This window comes from Lampetra planeri, chromosome 77 (assembly GCF_965212315.1).
Source record: "Lampetra planeri chromosome 77, kcLamPlan1.2.h2, whole genome shotgun sequence".
Taxonomy (NCBI): domain Eukaryota; kingdom Metazoa; phylum Chordata; class Hyperoartia; order Petromyzontiformes; family Petromyzontidae; genus Lampetra; species Lampetra planeri.
The window spans coordinates 1607899-1627194 of record NC_136182.1 but is presented as its reverse complement, the minus strand read 5'-3'; the positions used below and the strand labels follow the sequence as shown (position 1 = coordinate 1627194).

The window sequence follows — 19296 nt, the reverse complement described above, 5'->3', positions numbered from 1 at the left end:
TACCACGCCTGGTACGCAGGAGGTCGTGGTTTTAATCCCGGACCTTAACACCACGGTGGCTAGGAGATGTTAACTACCTTACTTGGTACGCAGGAGGTCGAGGGTTCGATCCCGACCATGACGCCTACTGCTGTATATTTTGAGTTTGCGTGTCTCTCTCTCTCCCCGTGGTTCCTGTGCATTTTTCTCCGAGTCCTTCGGGTTTTCCCCTCCACATTTTAGAATCAACATCGCCACGCGTTGAGAGCATTCGGCTGCCACTGTAAATTTCCACGCAGTGATATCGGCCACTTGGTTGAGCTTTCATGCGCGATGAGCCAGGTCGCTTCTGAAAGAGAGCTACCTAGCTCAGTGGGGACCTTACGCATGGTTAGATAAAATCTGTCTGCCTGTCTGTCTGTCTCTCCGTCTCTCCATCTGGTCTCCAGACACGACGTCGTTCACGACCGAGGCGAGCATGCAGATCGAGACGGATGCTCCCATCGGCAGTGGGAACTGCTCGTTTGAATTCATCGTCAGCAAACAGAATGTCACCAGCAGCGTCACGGTGCTCAGCTGTGAGTATCATGGCTACGGCCTGCGTGTGTGTACACGTGTGTGAGTGTGTGATCACTAAACTACGTGGAAATGAATCTAAGCTTGTGCCCGAGGTGCCAGAGGAACAGGCATCCATGACGTCTCCTGGCCAAACCCCTTTTGGCGGAGCCAGAGGACTGAATCATTACCCTCGGGGCTCCTCCAGAAACAACTAGAAAACACTACGGGTGGCCACATGGAATGTTCGAACGAAGGAGAGGCTGCCACTCATCTGTCGAGAGCTGGACTGGTACCGCCTGGATCTCTGTGGCATTCAGGAGGTCTGGTGGACCGGCTCTGGCTCCAGCCACCATGAGGGTGGACAGTCCTCTACTCGGGGCAGGAGAATGCCAAACAAAGGGGAGTGGCTATTCTGAATAAAACAATCGAGGGGGTGTGGGAGCGTGGTGGTGAGGTGTGGGAAGCTGTAAGCTCCAGGCTACTTGGGCTGGCCTCCACATTAACTGGAGGTGAGGAGTGGTGTTGGTGGTGGTTGTTTATGCACCCCACCGAAGATGAACATCAGTGGATGGATGCATCCATCCACTCAAGGGTGCTAGCTAAAGTGGCCCCTTTGGGAAAAAGTCATCTTGTTGGGTGATTTTAATGCCAAAGTTGGTCATGATGCTGGCACCTGGGCATGGACTGATCAAACGGCATGGGCCAGATCAGCTAAAAAATAACGGTAGGAGGCTGCTAGACTTCTGTGCAGCCCATGGGCTTGTAATAAACCAACCACGCTTATCTGGCATCGCCACATCCACGCAATATCATGGATGCATGCTGGGCACAAGCAAGAACATCTGCTGCACTACATAGTGATGGAACAGCGGATACGGGCACATGTGCTTGACACCAGGACCTTCCGTGGAGCTGATCTGCGCACTAACCATCGACTTGTCATCTGTAAGATGCGCCTGCCATTCTTCCACTCCCATGGTGGGTGTCCATCTAGAACCCCAATTAAACCTACAGTGGCCTGGTCTCAACTAGAAGATGAACGTTGGAAGCAAAAATGTCATCATCGCTTGCGGCTGGGGTTGGCATCGTCCCCCATTCTTCCTGATGCCGAGGGAAAATGGCGCGAGAGTTTTGAACTGTGTCTCATGCAGCTGCAATGGCTGCTTTGGGTACACGATGCAAAACCCGCCCAGGGACCCTGGCTGACGGAGGAGGTGTTCAGGCTGGCTGACAAAAATCGACAGGACCACTCCCACCGTCTACTGCATCCCACATCGGAGAATGAGGAGGATTACTGCAGCCTTCGCTCGGAGGTTAGGAGAGCCGTGCGGCACCGCGGTGCAACATCTATCGCAATTCTTAGTGGAAAGAAGGGTGATCGATCTCTGGCCCTCAGGAACAAGTTTGCAGATTTGTCGAGCATTTCTGTGAGGTCTTGGGGAAAGGGAAATCCTTCAGTCTGGAAAACATCAATGGGGCAAATTGGGGATAACCCTGCGGAGGCTGCAGTGCCTCAAATATTGAAAGAAGTTGTGACCCCCTGTGAGTGGCTGGCTGAGGTGCCATCTGTTGAGGTTTTAAGGAAGGCGATCCAAACGCTGAGACCAGGAAAAGCACCGGGCAGAGATGATCTCCCAAGTGAACTGCTGAAGGAGGGTGGCGTTTGTGTAAAGACTGCCCAATATGACATCATAACAACAGCCTGGACCACTGGACGGGTTCCGCAGAATTAGCAGGATACCCTGGTGGTCCCCCTCTTTAAGAAGGGGGGTCCCACAGACTATAATAACTAAAGGGGCATCTCCCTTCTCATTGTGACAGGAAAATTCGTGGCAAGGATTTTTCAACATCGCCTTGCCAGGCACTCTGAGGAGAGGCTTGCGGTGCCCAAATGCGGTTTCAAGCCTGGGCAGTCCTGCACAGATGCAATATTTTCTGTCCGTCTGTTACAGCAGAGGTGTAGAGAATTCCAACAAGATCTACATCTCTGTTTTATTGACCTGGTCAAGGCCTTTGATACCATCAATAGGCCTGTGTTTGGGGTTGTTCTTCGTACTTTCAGAGACTCTGGCTCTCTGCTCACAATCATTTAAGAACCTTCGTGATGGTGAGCAGGCCCGGGTAAAACTGTACGGCTGGGACATGGAGCCATTCCCTGTTCACCTAGGGGTACGACAGGGATGTTCTCTGGCACCTACATTATTATTTACATTTAAAAAATTACCACTTAGTTCGATAAGCTTTCCATGGCTGTCCCAGAGGAACTTTGATCTGGTACATATACAATGGGAGGCAAATCGATGCCCGTGTTTTGTGGTGGGTTTAACTCTCGAATACACACACACAGGTTATAGTACTGAACTAGTAACTAATTAGCCACATCTTGTGGTTTACGTGACAAAAACATCATACTGATTGGCCATGATGGGTGGCAGCGATGGTGGTGGTGGCAGGTTTGACGACAAACTTCCATATTTACAGGGACATTCTTTGCCAGTACCAAAATATACTAATAGGGGTTTTCCCCTTTTTTCTGGCAACAAAACTGACACCTTTTTCAAGGAATCATGTTTACATTAACCACAGAACTTTCAGTCAAATGCAAACAAAAAACAATACTCTGATAATGTATGCTCTGGTGTGGACCAATCAGTTTCAAGGACAATGCATACATTATCAGAGTAATGTTTTTTTGCATTTGACTGCAAGTATTGTGGTTAATGTAAACATGATTCCTTGCAAAAGGTGTCAGTTTTGATTCCAGAAAAAAGAGGGAAAACCCTATTAGTGTAACTTCCATATTTACATGCACTCCTCTACTTACGAACGAGTTGGGTCCCAGAGGTCTGTTTGTCAGTCTATTTTGTTCGCAATTTTCAACTTTACTCCCTTGCGATTCCAAACATGTTGTACAGAGTGTACACTAAACACGGGGAATGGATTTAAAGTTGTAGAATCTCCTGCAGATGTAGATGCAACTGGTTCTTAATGTTCTGAAGATGTAAATGCCACTAGTTCTTCACATTCCGCGGATGTAGATGCCACTGGTTATTAATGTTCTGAAGATGTAAATGCCACTGGTTCTTCACGTTATGCATATGTAGATGCCACTGGTTCTTCATCTTCTGTAGATGTAGATGCCATTGGTTCTTCACGTTCTGCAGATGTAGATGCCACTGGTTCTTCACGTTCTGCAGATGTAGATGCCACTGGTTCTTCACGTTATGCAGATGAATATGCCACTGGTTATTAATTTTCCGCGGATGTAGATGCCACTGGTTCTTCACGTTCTGAAGATGTAAATGCCACTAGTTCTTCACATTCCGCGGATGTAGATGCCACTGGTTATTAATGTTCTGAAGATGTAAATGCCACTGGTTCTTCACGTTATGCATATGTAGATGCCACTGGTTCTTCATCTTCTGTAGATGTAGATGCCATTGGTTCTTCACGTTCTGCAGATGTAGATGCCACTGGTTCTTCACGTTCTGCAGATGTAGATGCCACTGGTTCTTCACGTTCTGTAGATGCCACTGGTTCTTCACGTTCTGTAGATGCCACTGGTTTTTCACGTTCTGCAGATGTAGATGCCACTGGTTCTGCATCTTCTGTAGATGTTGATGCCACTGGTTTCTCACGTTCTGCAGATGTAGATGCCACTGGTTCTTGTTCTGCAGATGTAGATGCCATTTTTTGTTCACGTTATGCAGATGTAGATGCCACTGGTCCTTCACTTTCTGTAGATGCCACTGGTTCTTCACATTCTGCAGATGTAGAAACCACTGGTTATTCACGTTCTGCAGATGTATATGCCACTGGTTCTTCACGTTCTGCAGATGCAGATGCCACTGGTTCTTCGTCTTCTGTATATGTAGATGCCACTGGTTCTTCACGTTATGCAGATGTAGATGCCATTGGTTGTTCCGTTCTGCTGATGTAGATGCCACTGGTTCTTCACGTTCTGCAAATGTAGATGCCATTGGTTGTTCACGTTCTGCAGATGTAGATGCCACTGGTTATTCACGTTCTGTAGATGCCACTGGTTCTTCACGTTCTGCAGATGTAGATGCCACTGGTTCTTCACGTTCTGTAGATGTAGATGCCACTGGTTCTTCGCGTTCTGCAGATGTAGATGCCATTGGTTCTTCACGTTCTGCAGATGTAGATGCCACTGGTTCTTCACGTTCTGCAGATGTAGATGCCACTGGTTCTTCACGTTCTGTAGATGCCACTGGTTCTTCACGTTCTGCAGATGTAGATGCCACTGGTTCTTCATCTTCTGTAGATGTTGATGCCACTGGTGTTTCACGTTCTGCAGATGCCACTGGTTCTTCACGTTCTGCAGATGTAGATGCCACTGGTTCTTCATCTTCTGTAGATGTAGATGCCATTGGTTCTTCACGTTATGCAGATGTAGATGCCACTGGTTTTTCACGTTCTGCAGATGTAGATGGCACTGGTTCTTGATATTCTGTATATGTAGATGCCACTGGTTCTTGTTCTGCAGATGTAGATGCCATTTTTTGTTCACGTTATGCAGATGTAGATGCCACTGGTTCTTCATCTTCTGTATATGTAGATTCCATTGGTTTTTCACGTTATGCAGATGTAGATGCCACTGGTTTTTCACGTTCTGCAGATGTAGATGGCACTGGGTCTTGATATGCTGTATATGTAGATGCCATTGGTTCTTCACGTTATGCAGATGTAGATGCCACTGGTTCTTCACGTTGACCTTACATCTCTCATTCCGAACAGCTGCAACTGGACGTACGGGAACACAGTTTGTTGGTGTCTCCGAAAGTTCGTAAGTCGAATGTTCGCAAGTAGCGGTGGTCCCCCATATCAGCCGGACAAGACAATGGCCCCCACAATGCAACCGTATCTGACCGCGACCGCCACCATAATGTTACCGCCTCCTTCCTCTCGTCATCACCTCGTCATCACCTCGTCCCACCCCCCCTCCTCTCCCTCCCCTCCCCCTACTCCCCTCCTCCTCCACCACCACCCCCCCCATGCCCCACCGATCTCTCGCCAGGGTGCGTGTTGGACGGTCCTCAAACGCGTTGCCACTGCGGCCCCGGCTTGCTGTGGAGCGCCGCTGCCTGCCGGCAGGTGGGCGCGTGCGATGACGCTGCCGCGTCCGGCCCCTCCCCCTCGCCCGGCTCCGCCCCTTCTTCCTACTCCGGCTCCAGCTTTTTCCCTTCCTGCACGTGCATCAAGGGGTTGCCGCCCGACGGGGTGCAGTGCGTGCCTCGGCCGGAGCCTCTGCCATCGTGCACGACCGCCAACCCCACCGATGCCACTACCGTCCTGAACGCTACGGCGGTCGCTGCGGTGGTCGTGAACGCCACTGCGACCACTGAGATGACCTTGAACGCCACTGCGACCACTGAGATGACCTTGAACGCTACTGTGACCTCTGAGACGACCCTGAACGCTACTGTGACCACTGCAGTGGTCCTGAACACCACTGCGACCACTACAGTGGTCCTGAACACCACTGCGACCACTGCAGTGGTCCTGAACACCACTGCGACTCCTGTCCTGGGCACAACGATGGCAACCGGTGGTTCGAATCACACGAGCAGCCCCTACGCGCCCCAAGGTGAGCGAGGAAGGTGGCACTTGCGATGGCTCTCGCAGGCAGCGAAAGGCGGCCTTTGGGTCCATTCCCGATTCTGAATTACTTTTGTCAGTCTGGAGTTTGTGTGATCTCACCCTGTTCTACAGAGTGAGCAAGTGAGTCGAGTTTGAATTATCTCCAACTGTTTTGCAGAGTGAGAGAGTGGGGTTTGTATGATCTCCCCCTGTTCTACAGAGTTAGTGAGTTGAGTTTGTATGATCTCCCATTGTGCTACAGAGTGAGTGAGTGAAATTTGTATGATCTCCCCCTGTTCTACAAATTGAGTGAGTGGAGTTTGTATGATCTCCCCCTGTTCTACAGAGTGAATGGAGTTTGTGTGATCTCCCCCTGTTCTACAGAGTGAGTGAGTGGAGTTTGTATGATCTCCACCTGTTCTACAGAGTGAGTGAGTGGAGTTTGTACGTGTGGATGAGTGTGTGTATGTGCACTTGTATGAGTTGGTGCGTGTTAGTGGGAATAGGTGGAGGAGTGGTTAGCGCTACGAACCCAGTAAGAGACCCAAGTTCGATTCCCACTCACGGCCAACACCACCAGTGACGATTATCTGAACCGGTCGTTGGCCTCCCCTAGGTCGACTCAGCCTCAAATGAATACCTGGTGCGGTGTGTAATCATCGCCACTGTGGAGACATAGGCGATCGAGTGTAGTTGCTGGCTACCCATGCCTTCATGCGCTGTTCCGGCCTTCATAGGTGCTCGCTAACAGCACTTGCCCCAACAGTCTGTTCGAGGCTATCCGGGGGGATCTTTGTTTATCTTTGAGTGTGTCTGTGTGTGTGTCTGTTCCGCTACTCAGTACCACTAACAGCACTTTCCCCTACAGTCTGGTAGAGGCTGTAATGGTAATCTTTGTCTTTGTCTCCCACAGACCTCAAGGTGGTCCCAGTCACGCTGACAATCAGTGAAGTCTTCAACTCTGCCCTGAGTGACCCAAACTCGCTGGATTACAGGACCATGTCCAACAGGCTCCTACCCAGCGTAAGACATCTCACAACGGCGAAGTATAAACTCACTTCACTTGTCATTTGACCAGACCCATACAGTCCCACAGAGACTCAGGCTCAGAGAGACACATACAGACCCACAGAGACCCAAACTCGGAGACCCATAGAGACCCATACTCATAGAGACCCACAGAGACCCATACTCATAGAGACCCACAGAGACCCATACTCATAGAGACCCATAGAGACCCACAGAGACCCATACCCATAGAGACTCATACAGACCCACAGAGACCCATGTTCAGAGAGACCCATACAGACCCACAGAGACCCATACTCACAGAGACGCATAGAGACCCATACTCATAGAGACCCACAGACACCCATACTCATAGAGACCCACAGAGACCCATACTCATAGAGACCCATAGAGACCCACAGAGACCCATACTCATAGAGACTCATACAGACCCACAGAGACCCATGCTCAGAGAGACCCATACAGACCCACAGAGACCCATACTCATAGAGACCCACAGAGACCCATACTCGCAGAGACCCATACAGACCCACAGAGACCCATACTCATAGAGACTCATACAGACCCACTGAGACCCATACTCATAGAGACCCACAGAGACCCATACTCATAGAGACCCATACAGACCCACAGAGACCCATACTCATAGACAACCATAGAGACCCCCAGAGACCCATACTCATACAGACCCACACAGACCCACAGAAACCCATATTCACAGAGACCCATACAGACCCACAGAGACCCGTACTCATAGAGACCCATACAGACCCACAGAGACCCATACTCATAGAGACTCATACAGACCCACTGAGACCCATACTCATAGAGACCCACAGAGACCCATACTCGCAGAGACCCATACAGACCCACAGAGACCCATACTCATAGAGACTCATACAGACCCACTGAGACCCATACTCATAGAGACCCACAGAGACCCATACTCATAGAGACCCATACAGACCCACAGAGACCCGTACTCATAGAGACCCATAGAGACCCCCAGAGACCCATACTCATACAGACCCACACAGACCCACAGAAACCCGTACTCGCAGAGACCCATACAGACCCACAGAGACCCATACTCATAGAGACCCATAGAGACCCACAGAGACCCATATTCATAGAGACCCATACAGACCCACAGAGACCCATACTCACAGAGACCCATACAGACCCACAGATACCCATGCTCATAGAGACCCATAGAGACCCACAGAGACCCGTACTCATAGAGACCCATACAGACCCACAGAGACCCGTACTCATAGAGACCCATACAGACCCACAGAGACCCATACTCATAGAGACCCATAGAGACCCACAGAGACCCGTACTCATAGAGACCCATACAGACCCACAGAGACCCATGCTCATAGAGACCCATACAGACGCACAGAGACCCATACTCAGAGACCCATACAGACCCACAGAGACCCATACTCATAGAGACCCACAGAGACCAATACTCATAGAGACCCATGCAGATCCACGGAGACCCATATTCATAAATACCCATAGAGATACATAGAGAGAGACCCATACTCATCCAGAAATATAACGACACTACACTAAAATTGACACTGTACACCACACTACTCTACGATACACAACACTCGATACACTACACAAGATACACTACACACTATACACTACACTACTATACATTGCACTACTATACACTATACAGTACAACAACCGCCATTCGCCACTAAGTGACGGTGACGTCACCACGGCGCTTGTGCCAGGCCATGTGCACCTTGAGGCCACGTGAAGTCTCGAACGCCCGCTGGCAGGAGGTCACGGGGCAGACCCAGCAGGTGCCACGGGTCGACTGACTGAGATGACCGAGATGACTGGCTGATGCACCACCTGTGCCCCCTACTGTACCAACTTGCTGTGCTTTAGCCACCCGGTGCTCCGCTCGTTGTTGTGAGCATCTCTCCTCCGCCCTCCGCTGTTGTTGGAGGGCGACTGCCTCCAACTGCCCAGTAGCGTCCTTCACGAGTCTCCTTCACAGAGGCCGATCTTGACAACACTGGTACCGGTCATCGGCAAGTCCACTCAGCTCCACGTCCTCCTGTACCACATTACTCCATCTCTTATCTAGCCCGTGCCGCGCCCGTTTAGTCCCCTCTATCAGGCCGAACAAAAGCTGTTTTGGCATGCGGTGGCTGGGCATGCGGGCTACATGACTCAGCCAACGCAGCCTTGCCTGCCGGAGGAGCTCACCGATGGGACTATACACAACACTATACATAACACGACACCAAACGACTATATACTACTTTACACGACACTATACACTAGAATACACTCCTCTATAAACCACACTACACAATATACTACACTATACACACTACACTATGCCCTAAAATACACTACACTGTACATGACACGAATGAACACTACAATGTTCTATACTACACTACTCTACTAGGCACTGCACTACACAATACACTACACTATACACTACACTATACACTACACTAGACACTACACTAGACACCGCACTAGACACCAAACTACACCATACACCACACACTACACTACACTATACACTACACTACACACCACACACTACACTATGCTATACACCACACTCCACTATACACCACACTCCACTATACACTACACCACTATACGCTACAATAAACACAATACACTACTATACACTATACACCACACACTACACTACACACCACACTATACACTATACACTACACACCACACACTACACTACACACCACACACTACACTACACTATACACTACACACCACACACTACACTACACACCACACACTACACTACACTACACACCACACACTATACTATACACTACACACCACACACTACACTACACACCACACACTACACTATACTATACACCACACCATAGCCGACGAGAGAACCCTGACCTCCTGCTCGTCATCTGCGATGGCTCTCTTCCCGTGACCCCACAGGGCACGGTTTGTGTCCTTGTGGGACTGTGACAACGATAATGAAATAAACGATTGCTTTGATGACACGGCTCTCCCCCCCCCACTACTCCCCCCCCCCACCACTCCACCCACCACCTCCACCCCCCCCCGTTCCACAGCTCACCAGCTCCTATCAGAGCCTCGGGTCTCGGTTCGTGCAAGTGGCGATCTTAAACTTCCGGTGAGGACCGCTTAAACTCGCGTCACTCCGTCACTCCGCAATCACTTGGACTCAGCACTGCACCATAGACTCAGCACTGCACCATAGACTCAGCACTGCACCGTAGACTCAACACTGCACAATAGACTCAGCACTGCACATAGACTCAACACTGCCCATAGACTCAACACTGCACCGTAGACTCAGCACTGCACATAGACTCAACACTGCACTATAGACTCAACACTGCTACCCATAGACTCAGCACTGCACCATAGACTCAGCACTGCACATAGAATCAACACTGCACCATAGACTCAACACTGATATTCATAGACTCAGCACTGCACCATAGACTCAGCACTACCCAAAGACTCAGCACTGCCCATAGATTCAACACTGCACCATAGACTCAACACTGCACCATAGACTCAGCACTGCACCATAGATTCAGCACTGCACCATAGACTCAGCACTGCACATAGACTCAACACTGCACCATAGACTCAACACTGCTACCCATAGACTCAGCACTGCACCATAGAATCAGCACTGCACCATAGACTCAGCACTGCCCAAAGACTCAGCACTGCCTATAGATTCAGCACTGCCCCTGGACTCAGCACTGCACCATAGACTCAGCACTGCACCATAGACTCAGCACTGCACCATATACTCAGCACTGCACCATGGACTCAACACTGCTACCCATAGACTCAGCACTGCACCATAGACTCAGCACTGCACCATATACTCAGTACTGCACCATGGACTCAACACTGCTACCCATAGACTCAACACTGCACCATAGACTCAACACTGCACCATAGACTCCACACTGCACCATAGACTCAGCACTGCACCATAGACTCAACACTGCTACCCATAGACTCAACACTGCACCGTAGACTCAACACTGCCCATAGACTCAACACTGCACCATAGACTCAGCACTGCACAAAGACCCAACACTGGACCATAGACTCAACACTGCACCATAGACTCAGCACTGCACATAGACTCAACACTGCACCATAGACTCAACACTGCACCATAGACTCAGCACTGCCCATATACTCAACACTGCACCATAGACTCAACACTACACCATAGACTCAGCACTGCACCGTAGACTCAGCACTGCACAGTAGACTCAGCACTGCACCATAGACTCAGCACTGCACCGTAGACTCAACACTGCACCATACACTCAGTACTGCACCATAGACTCAACACTGCACCATAGACTCAACAATGCTACCCATAGACTCAACACTGCACCATAGACTCAACACTGCTATGCATAGACTCACCACTGCACCATAGACTCAACACTGCTACCCATAGACTCAACACTGCACTATAGACTCAACACTGCTACCCATAGACTCAACACTGCCCATAAAGTCAACACTGTCCATAGACTCAACACTGCTCCCCATAGACTCATCACTGCACCATAGACTCAACAATGCTACCCATAGACTCAACACTGCACCATAGACTCAGCACTGCTACGCATAGACTCAATACTGCACCATGGACTCAACACTGCTTCCCATAGACTCAACACTGCACCATAGACTCAACACTGCTACCCATAGACTCAACACTGCACCATAGACTCCACACTGCTACACATAGACTCAACACTGCACCATAGACTCAACACTGCTACCCATAGACTCAACACTGCACCATAGACTCAGCATTGCACCATAGACTCAGCACTGCACCATAGACTCAGCACTGCACCATAGACTCAACACTGCTACCCATAGACTCAACACTGCACCATAGACTCAACACTGCTACGCATAAACTCAACACTGCACCGTAGACTCAACACTGCTACCCATAGACTCAACACTGCACCGTAGACTCAACACTGCTACGCATAGACTCAACACTGCACCATAGACTCAACACTGCTACCCATAGACTCAACACTGCACCATAGACTCAACACTGCTACCCATCGACTCAACACTGCACCATAGACTTAGCATTTTGCACCATAGACTCAGCACTGAGACTCAACACTGCAGCATAGACTCAACAATGCTACTCATAGACTCAACACTGCTGCTCATAGACTCAACAATGCTTCCCGTAGACTCAATACTGCTACCCAGAGACTCAACAATGCTACCCATAGACTCAACATTGCTACCCAGAGACTCAGCAATGCTACCCAAAGACTTAACACTGTACCATAGACTCAGCATTGAGACCCAACACTGCACCATAGACCACTCACCCACTCACATAACCGCACGCTCACTCAATCACCCATTCACTAATTCACCCAATTGTTCTATCACACGTTCAATCACTCTCTCACTCACTTACCCACTCAACTACCCCATCACTAACTACCCCACTCACTATCTCACTAACCCATCCACTTTTTAATGAATTCACCCACCAAACCGATCACCCACTCGCTGCCCTTCCTAACTACTGCGCCACTCACTCCCCGCTCACCTTCTAACACACTCACTCGCTCACCCACTCACTCACCCACCCATCCACCCACTCAATCAATCACTCACCCACCCAGCCACTCACTCACTCAACCATCCTCTCACTCACCCACTCACCCACCCACTCACCCACTCACACACTCTCCCACCCAATCACTCGCTCACTCACCCACTCACTCACCCACCCACACCACCACTAACTCACCCACTCAGTCACCCATTCACTCAATCACCCACTTACTTTATCACACGTTCAATCACTCTCTAACTCACTTACCAACTCATCCACTCACTATCCCACTCACTAACTAACATACTCACTAACTCAATAACCCATCCAGCCATTAACTCACTCACCTACCCACCCAACCAATCACCGACCCACTAACTCACCTGCCTACCTCCTACCACACTCACCCAGCTACTCATTCATCTACTCACTAACCCACCCACCTACCTACCCACTCATTCACCCACCTACCCAATCACTAACCCGCTCACTCACTCACCCACCCACTAACCCACCCAATCACCTACTCACCCACCCACCAACTCAGCCACCCACTCACCCACTCACTCAGCCACCTACCCACTCACTAACCCACTCACTCACCTACCTACTCACTCACTCACCCACTCACCTACTCACCCACCCACCAACTCACCCACTCACCCACTCACTCAGCCACTTACCCACTCACGAACCCACTCACTCACTCACTCATCCACTCACCCACCAATTCACCCACCAACTCACCCACTCACCCACCTACCTACTTACTAACCCACTCACCCACCCACTCACCTACTCACCCACCCACTCACCCACTCAGCCACCCACTCACCTACTCACCCACCCACTTACCTACTCACCCACCCACCCACTCACCCACTCACCTACTCACCCTCTCACCCACCTACCCACTCACTCACTAACCCACTCACTCACCCACCCACTCACCCACCTACCCACTCACTAACCCATTCATTAATTTACCCACTCACTCACCCACCTACCCACTCACTAACCCATTCATTAATTTACCCACTCACTCACCCACCTACCCACTCGCTCACCCATCTACACACACACTAACCCACTCACTCACCCACTCACTCACCCACCTACACACTCACTCACCCATCTACCCACTCACTCACCCACCTACACGCTCACTAACCCACTCATTCACCCACTCACTCACCCCCTACCCACTTACTCACCCACCTACCCACTCACCCACCTACACACTCACTAACCCACTCACACACCCACTCTCTCACCCACCTACCCACTCACTAACCCACCTACCCACTCACTAACCCACTCACTCACTCACCCACCCACCCACTCACCCACCCACTCACCCACTACCCGCATGTCTCTCCCCGCCGTTGCAGGCCCGGCAGTGTCCTAGCATCCGTGAACGTGAGTGGCTACAGCCTCACCGACTCCGAGGTCACCAACTTGACCGCCTTGGCCATTGACGCTTTGATAGCGGCCGGAGTTCCGGTCATCCGGGACTTCAACATCAACGGTACGTGGTGAGAGATGGGGAGGGGGGGGTTATGAGATGTTGACTACCTCGCCCCGGGGGCAGGAGGTCGTGGGTTCGATCCAGGACCCTGATGCTCACCATGGCCAGGAGATGTTGACTACCTCGCCTGGTGCGCAGGAGGTCGTGGGTTCGATCACAGACCCTAACGCCACGGTGGCCAGGAGATGTTGACTACCTCGCCTGGTGCGCAGGAGGTCATGGGTTCGATCCCGGACCCTAACGCCATGGTGGCCAGGAGATGTTGACTACCTCGCCTGGTGCGCAGGAGGTCGTGTGTTCGATCGCGGACCCTGACACCCACGGTGGCTAGGAGATGTTGACTACCTCGCCTGGTTCGCAGGAGGTCGGGGATTCGATCCCGGACCCTAACGTCACCGTGGCTAGCAGATGTTGACTCCCTCGCCTGGTACGCAAGAGGTCGTGGGTTCGATCTCAATCCTGACCCTGTCCCATTGATGACCGTCCGCAGGTACCACCACTAACGTCACCACTGAGAGGCTTAATGAGATCTTAAATCAATCGAAGGTGAGTATCATTACCACCATCACCATCATCACCACCACCACCACCACTATAGTCACGACCACGACCACCATCATCATCATTACCATCATCACCATCATCACCACCATCATCACCACCATCACCATCGACACCAGAACCACCATCATCACCATCATCACCATCATCACCACCATTATCACCATCATCATTACCACCACCACCACCATCATCACAATCCCCACCATCAATTACCACTACTATCACCAACAACACCACCACCATCACCAACACCAATGGCCGCACCAATCGCCACTAAGTGACGGTGACGTCACCACGGCGCCTGTGCCAGGCTAGGTGCACTTTGAGGCCACGTGAAGTGTCAAAGGCTCGCTGCTGACAGGAGGTCACGGGGCAGACCCAGGTGCCACGCGTCGACTGACTGAGATGACCGAGATGACTGGTTGATGCACCACCTGTGCCCCCTACTGTGCCAACCTGCTGTGCTTTAGCCACCCGGCGCTCCGCTCGTTGTTGTGAGCCTCGCTCCTCCGCCCTCCGTTGTTGTTGGAGGGCGACTGCCTCCAACTGCCCAGTAGCTCTATCTTGCTGAACAAAAGCTGTTTAGGCATGCGGTGGCTGGGCATGCGGGCTACATGACCCAGCCAATGCAGACTTGCCTGCCGGAGGAGTTCACCGATGGGAATGTGTCCAGATCTTTCAAGGATTTATGAGCTCTTTACACAATCCAGCCTGCAGATTTAACCCAGGAGGGATCGTAGGCATGCCAGACTGAAAGTTTCTAATCGGCGCAGATGTTCCATTACGGGGGTCCACGTTTCGCAAGCGTAGAAAAGGGAGGGAATGACTGTGGCCGAGAAGACCCAAAATTTTGTGTGGAGCGACAGACCATTTAGCTTCCACACATCATTGCACATCTGATGAAAATATAATGCTGCTCAACTGATTCGGAGTGAGACCTCTCCCGTTAAACCAGAGCTGGTCATGAGCACATTGCCCAGGTATGGGAAACTCTCCACTCTCTCCACAACTGCTCCATCACCAATTGTGAGTTGTGGGGATGGAGTGTCTGATGGTATAAAATACCCAGGCAGGTGCTTAGTTTTGATGGGGCTGATGGTAAGGCCCCACCTGTTATTGGCACGCTCCAGGTTCAGCAGCAGCACCTCCAACTCCTCCTCTGAGTAAGCAGCAATTATCAAATCATTGGCATACATACCGTGGTTGACCAATATGGAGCCATCTTTGGACCGCACCCGGGCATCAATCAGCCTCAGAAGGCTTCGTGAACTACGTGGTTAAAAAATATGTTAAATAATGTTGGAGCCAGAGGACATCCCTGTCGCACCCCAAGGTGAACAGGAAAAGGCTCTGTCTCCCGGCCACGTAGCTTTACCTTGGCCAGCTCACCATCATGAAAGTCCTTAATGATCGTGAGCAGAGGGTCAGAGGGTCTAAAAGTGTGAAGAAAAACACAGAGCCTAGGCTGACTGATGGAATAGACCTTGACCAGGTCAATAAAGCAAATATGTTAGTCGTGTTGGAAATCCCTACACCTCTGCTGTATCAGACGGACAGAAAATATGGCATCTGTTCAGGACCGCCCTTTCCTGCAACCACATTGGGGCTCCGCAAGCCTCTCCTCAGCGTGCCTAGCAAGGCGATGTTGAGTAATCCTTGCCAGGACCTTTCCCGGCACACTGAGGAGTGAGATGCCTCTGAAGTTGTTACAGTCTGTGTGGTCCCCCTTCTTAAAGAGGGGGACCACCAGGGCATCTTTCCAATCCTGCGGAACCTGTCTAGTGGTCCAGATTTTAGGTATGATGTCATGTAGGGCAGTCTGCGCACAAACGCCACTCTCTCTCAGCATTTCGCTTGGGTGATCATCTCTGCCCCGTGCCTTTCCTCGTCTCAGACTCTGGATCGCCTTCAGTACTTCCTCAACAGATGGCACCTCAGCCAGCCACTCACAGGGGGTGACTTCTTCTTCCAATATTTCAGGCACCGCAGCCTCAGCAGGGTCATTCCCACTTTGTCCCACGATCTTTTCCATGTGGAGGGATTTCATCTCCCCCAGGACTTCACAGAAATGCTTAGCAAAATCTGCAAACCTGTTCCAGGGAGTCGGAGATTGGATCACCGTTCTTTCCCCTAATGATGGCAATAGGTGTGGTGCTGCAAGTTACTTTTTTGATGAAATTGAAGAGTGATTTGTGATCGCTGGCTGCTGAGGCAGACTCTAACTCCTCAGCAACCCGTGACCACCCCCCACCTCTCCTTCTCAAGAACCTCACTGCCTTGACCTAGACCACTATACTACACTATACACTCCACTATAATCTACACTACTATACACTACACTATACACTACACTATACACTACTATACACTACACTATACACTACTATAAACTACACTACTATAAACTACACTACTATACACTAAACTACTATACACTACACTACTATACACTACACTACTGTAGGAGTGTTACGGAGGGGCTGTATACAATGGGATCAGATGGGAAAGAAACACAGTGGGCGTGGCTATGTCGGTGCACGGGCAGGTGCTCCCAGCGACGTCCACATCGGGCTAGCCTGGGGGGCTGACTCGGAGCTGGGATCCCCCAGGGCCCCACCCCTCAGCGGGGGGTTTGGTATAAAACGGGATGAGCCGGAGGGCTCGGGGAGATATGTTAAGCTAAACCAGTGAAGACCGAAGATCGTCTAGATAGGGCCCTGGACTCCCCTGGATCGCCGCCCTTATCAGGGCCGCACAGGACCGAGCCAGCGGCGTGGTCCCGAGAGCCAGAGCCAGTGCTCTGGGACTCCGGGTACCGTAAGCCCGACTTACCAGTGTCGGGCCAGATAGCCTCCCCTAGCCCGTTAGTGGAGGACTAGGAGGTAGGTTAGGCATAGCTAGCAAGTGTATCCCCAGCTAGCCGGGTGAGGGGGCCGATACCCCCTCCAATGTTGTATGTCCGTGATTGTGCCAACTGACGCGGAATAAATACGTGTGCCTCCAACCCCGGCGTCCAAGAGTCCTCAACAATATTACATCTGGTGACAGAAGTGAACAACCACGAACATGGACACGCGCCGGACAGCTCGAGCCAGGGTACCGGAGGCTGAGGACACCGATGCAGTTGTGGAGCACGAGACGGCTGAAGAAGGCATCGAGCAGCCGGGGCCGGATGCATCCACACCGCAGCATTGGGATGGGGGAGATCCGTCGACAGATGGACTGAGGCAGGCTCACGCAAAACTGGCGGAGCTGCTGTACGCTGCTGCCGCCACGCTCGAACAGATCACACGGCTGGGGGCTGGTGGACCGCCACGGGGCGACGACAGCCGACGACCAGTGCGCCTTCCCGCCATTTCGACGGAGCCCAACTTCGAATCTCCCGCCATCGCCGCAGCAGTTGCTGAGGGCGTGGCCGGCCTGAGCCTCGCATCCGACGTCGGACGTACAGTGGCTGCCGCGTCATCACCAGCGGACAGAGCGTCACCACTGGTGCGACCGGCGATGCCATCCGTCGTTCGCGCCGAAGCCGAGCAGAGTGACGGTGACAACGGAGAGCGACCTTCCACGGCAGCCGCTGCGTTACACCAACGGCTACCTCCACTCAAGGAGTTTGTTGGCGAGGATGGCGACTGGGGCGGCTTCCAGCGGCGCTTCCTCACGCATCAGGAAATGGCGCAGTGGACAGATGCCGAGGCTCGCCGCGCGCTGCCGGCGCTCCTCGACAGCGACGCCCTCGCCACTCTTACATCAGCATCGAAGGACAAACGCTCCATGCTGCAGATGGCACTGTAGCTGCTGGCTGCAGTCTACGGACCACCGTCGGACTGCAGGCAGCTCTTTTATGATCGCCAGTGAGGTGCAAAGGAGTCGCCCCTGGCGTATCGTACGAGTCTCCTGGCACTAGCAAAGACGGCCTTCCCACGAATGGACAACGAAGGTCTGGACGCTATGGTAACCGAGAAGATCCTCCTGCTGGCGGACGACTTAGACATCGTCGTCGTGGCACAGGACGACGCAGAAATGTGTTCCCTCCAGGCTGCCCGACTCCTCCACGCCAACCTACTCTCGCAGCGACGGAAGGCCAGCAAGGCAGCGACCGGGCGTGCAGTGGCTGCAGCCACACTCCCGGCGGAGGAAATTTGCGCCGTCGATCGTCAACTGCATCAGAGAACGGGAGTACGGGCGGGCCGGGACGGGTCGAGCCGCCTCGACCATCCATCGTCGTCGCCAGCGCTCCCACGCTGTTACAATTGCGGCATCCGGGGCCATGTCGCCTCGGGGTGCCGCTCTCCTCGGCAGCGCGGGACGACGCCTTGACAGGACGCCGGCCCTCCTCCCAAGCTCCATCAACATAACCCGGCAAGTCGCGGCACCCCTCATGTTTGACCCA

The 19296-nt window shown here is 51.8% G+C and overlaps 1 protein-coding gene across 1 annotated transcript in view; it reads left to right on the top strand.

Annotated features, from left to right (window-relative positions):
• LOC144738062 (uncharacterized) overlaps positions 1-19296 on the top strand; it is a 97103-nt gene that overhangs the window by 11698 nt on the left and 66109 nt on the right. The window contains exons 2-7 of the mRNA XM_078620968.1: positions 429-557; positions 5576-6145; positions 7052-7161; positions 10275-10336; positions 14203-14339; positions 14830-14885. Coding sequence (XP_078477094.1) covers positions 429-557; positions 5576-6145; positions 7052-7161; positions 10275-10336; positions 14203-14339; positions 14830-14885 — 1064 coding nt within the window. The remainder of the gene's footprint in view (positions 1-428; positions 558-5575; positions 6146-7051; positions 7162-10274; positions 10337-14202; positions 14340-14829; positions 14886-19296) is intronic.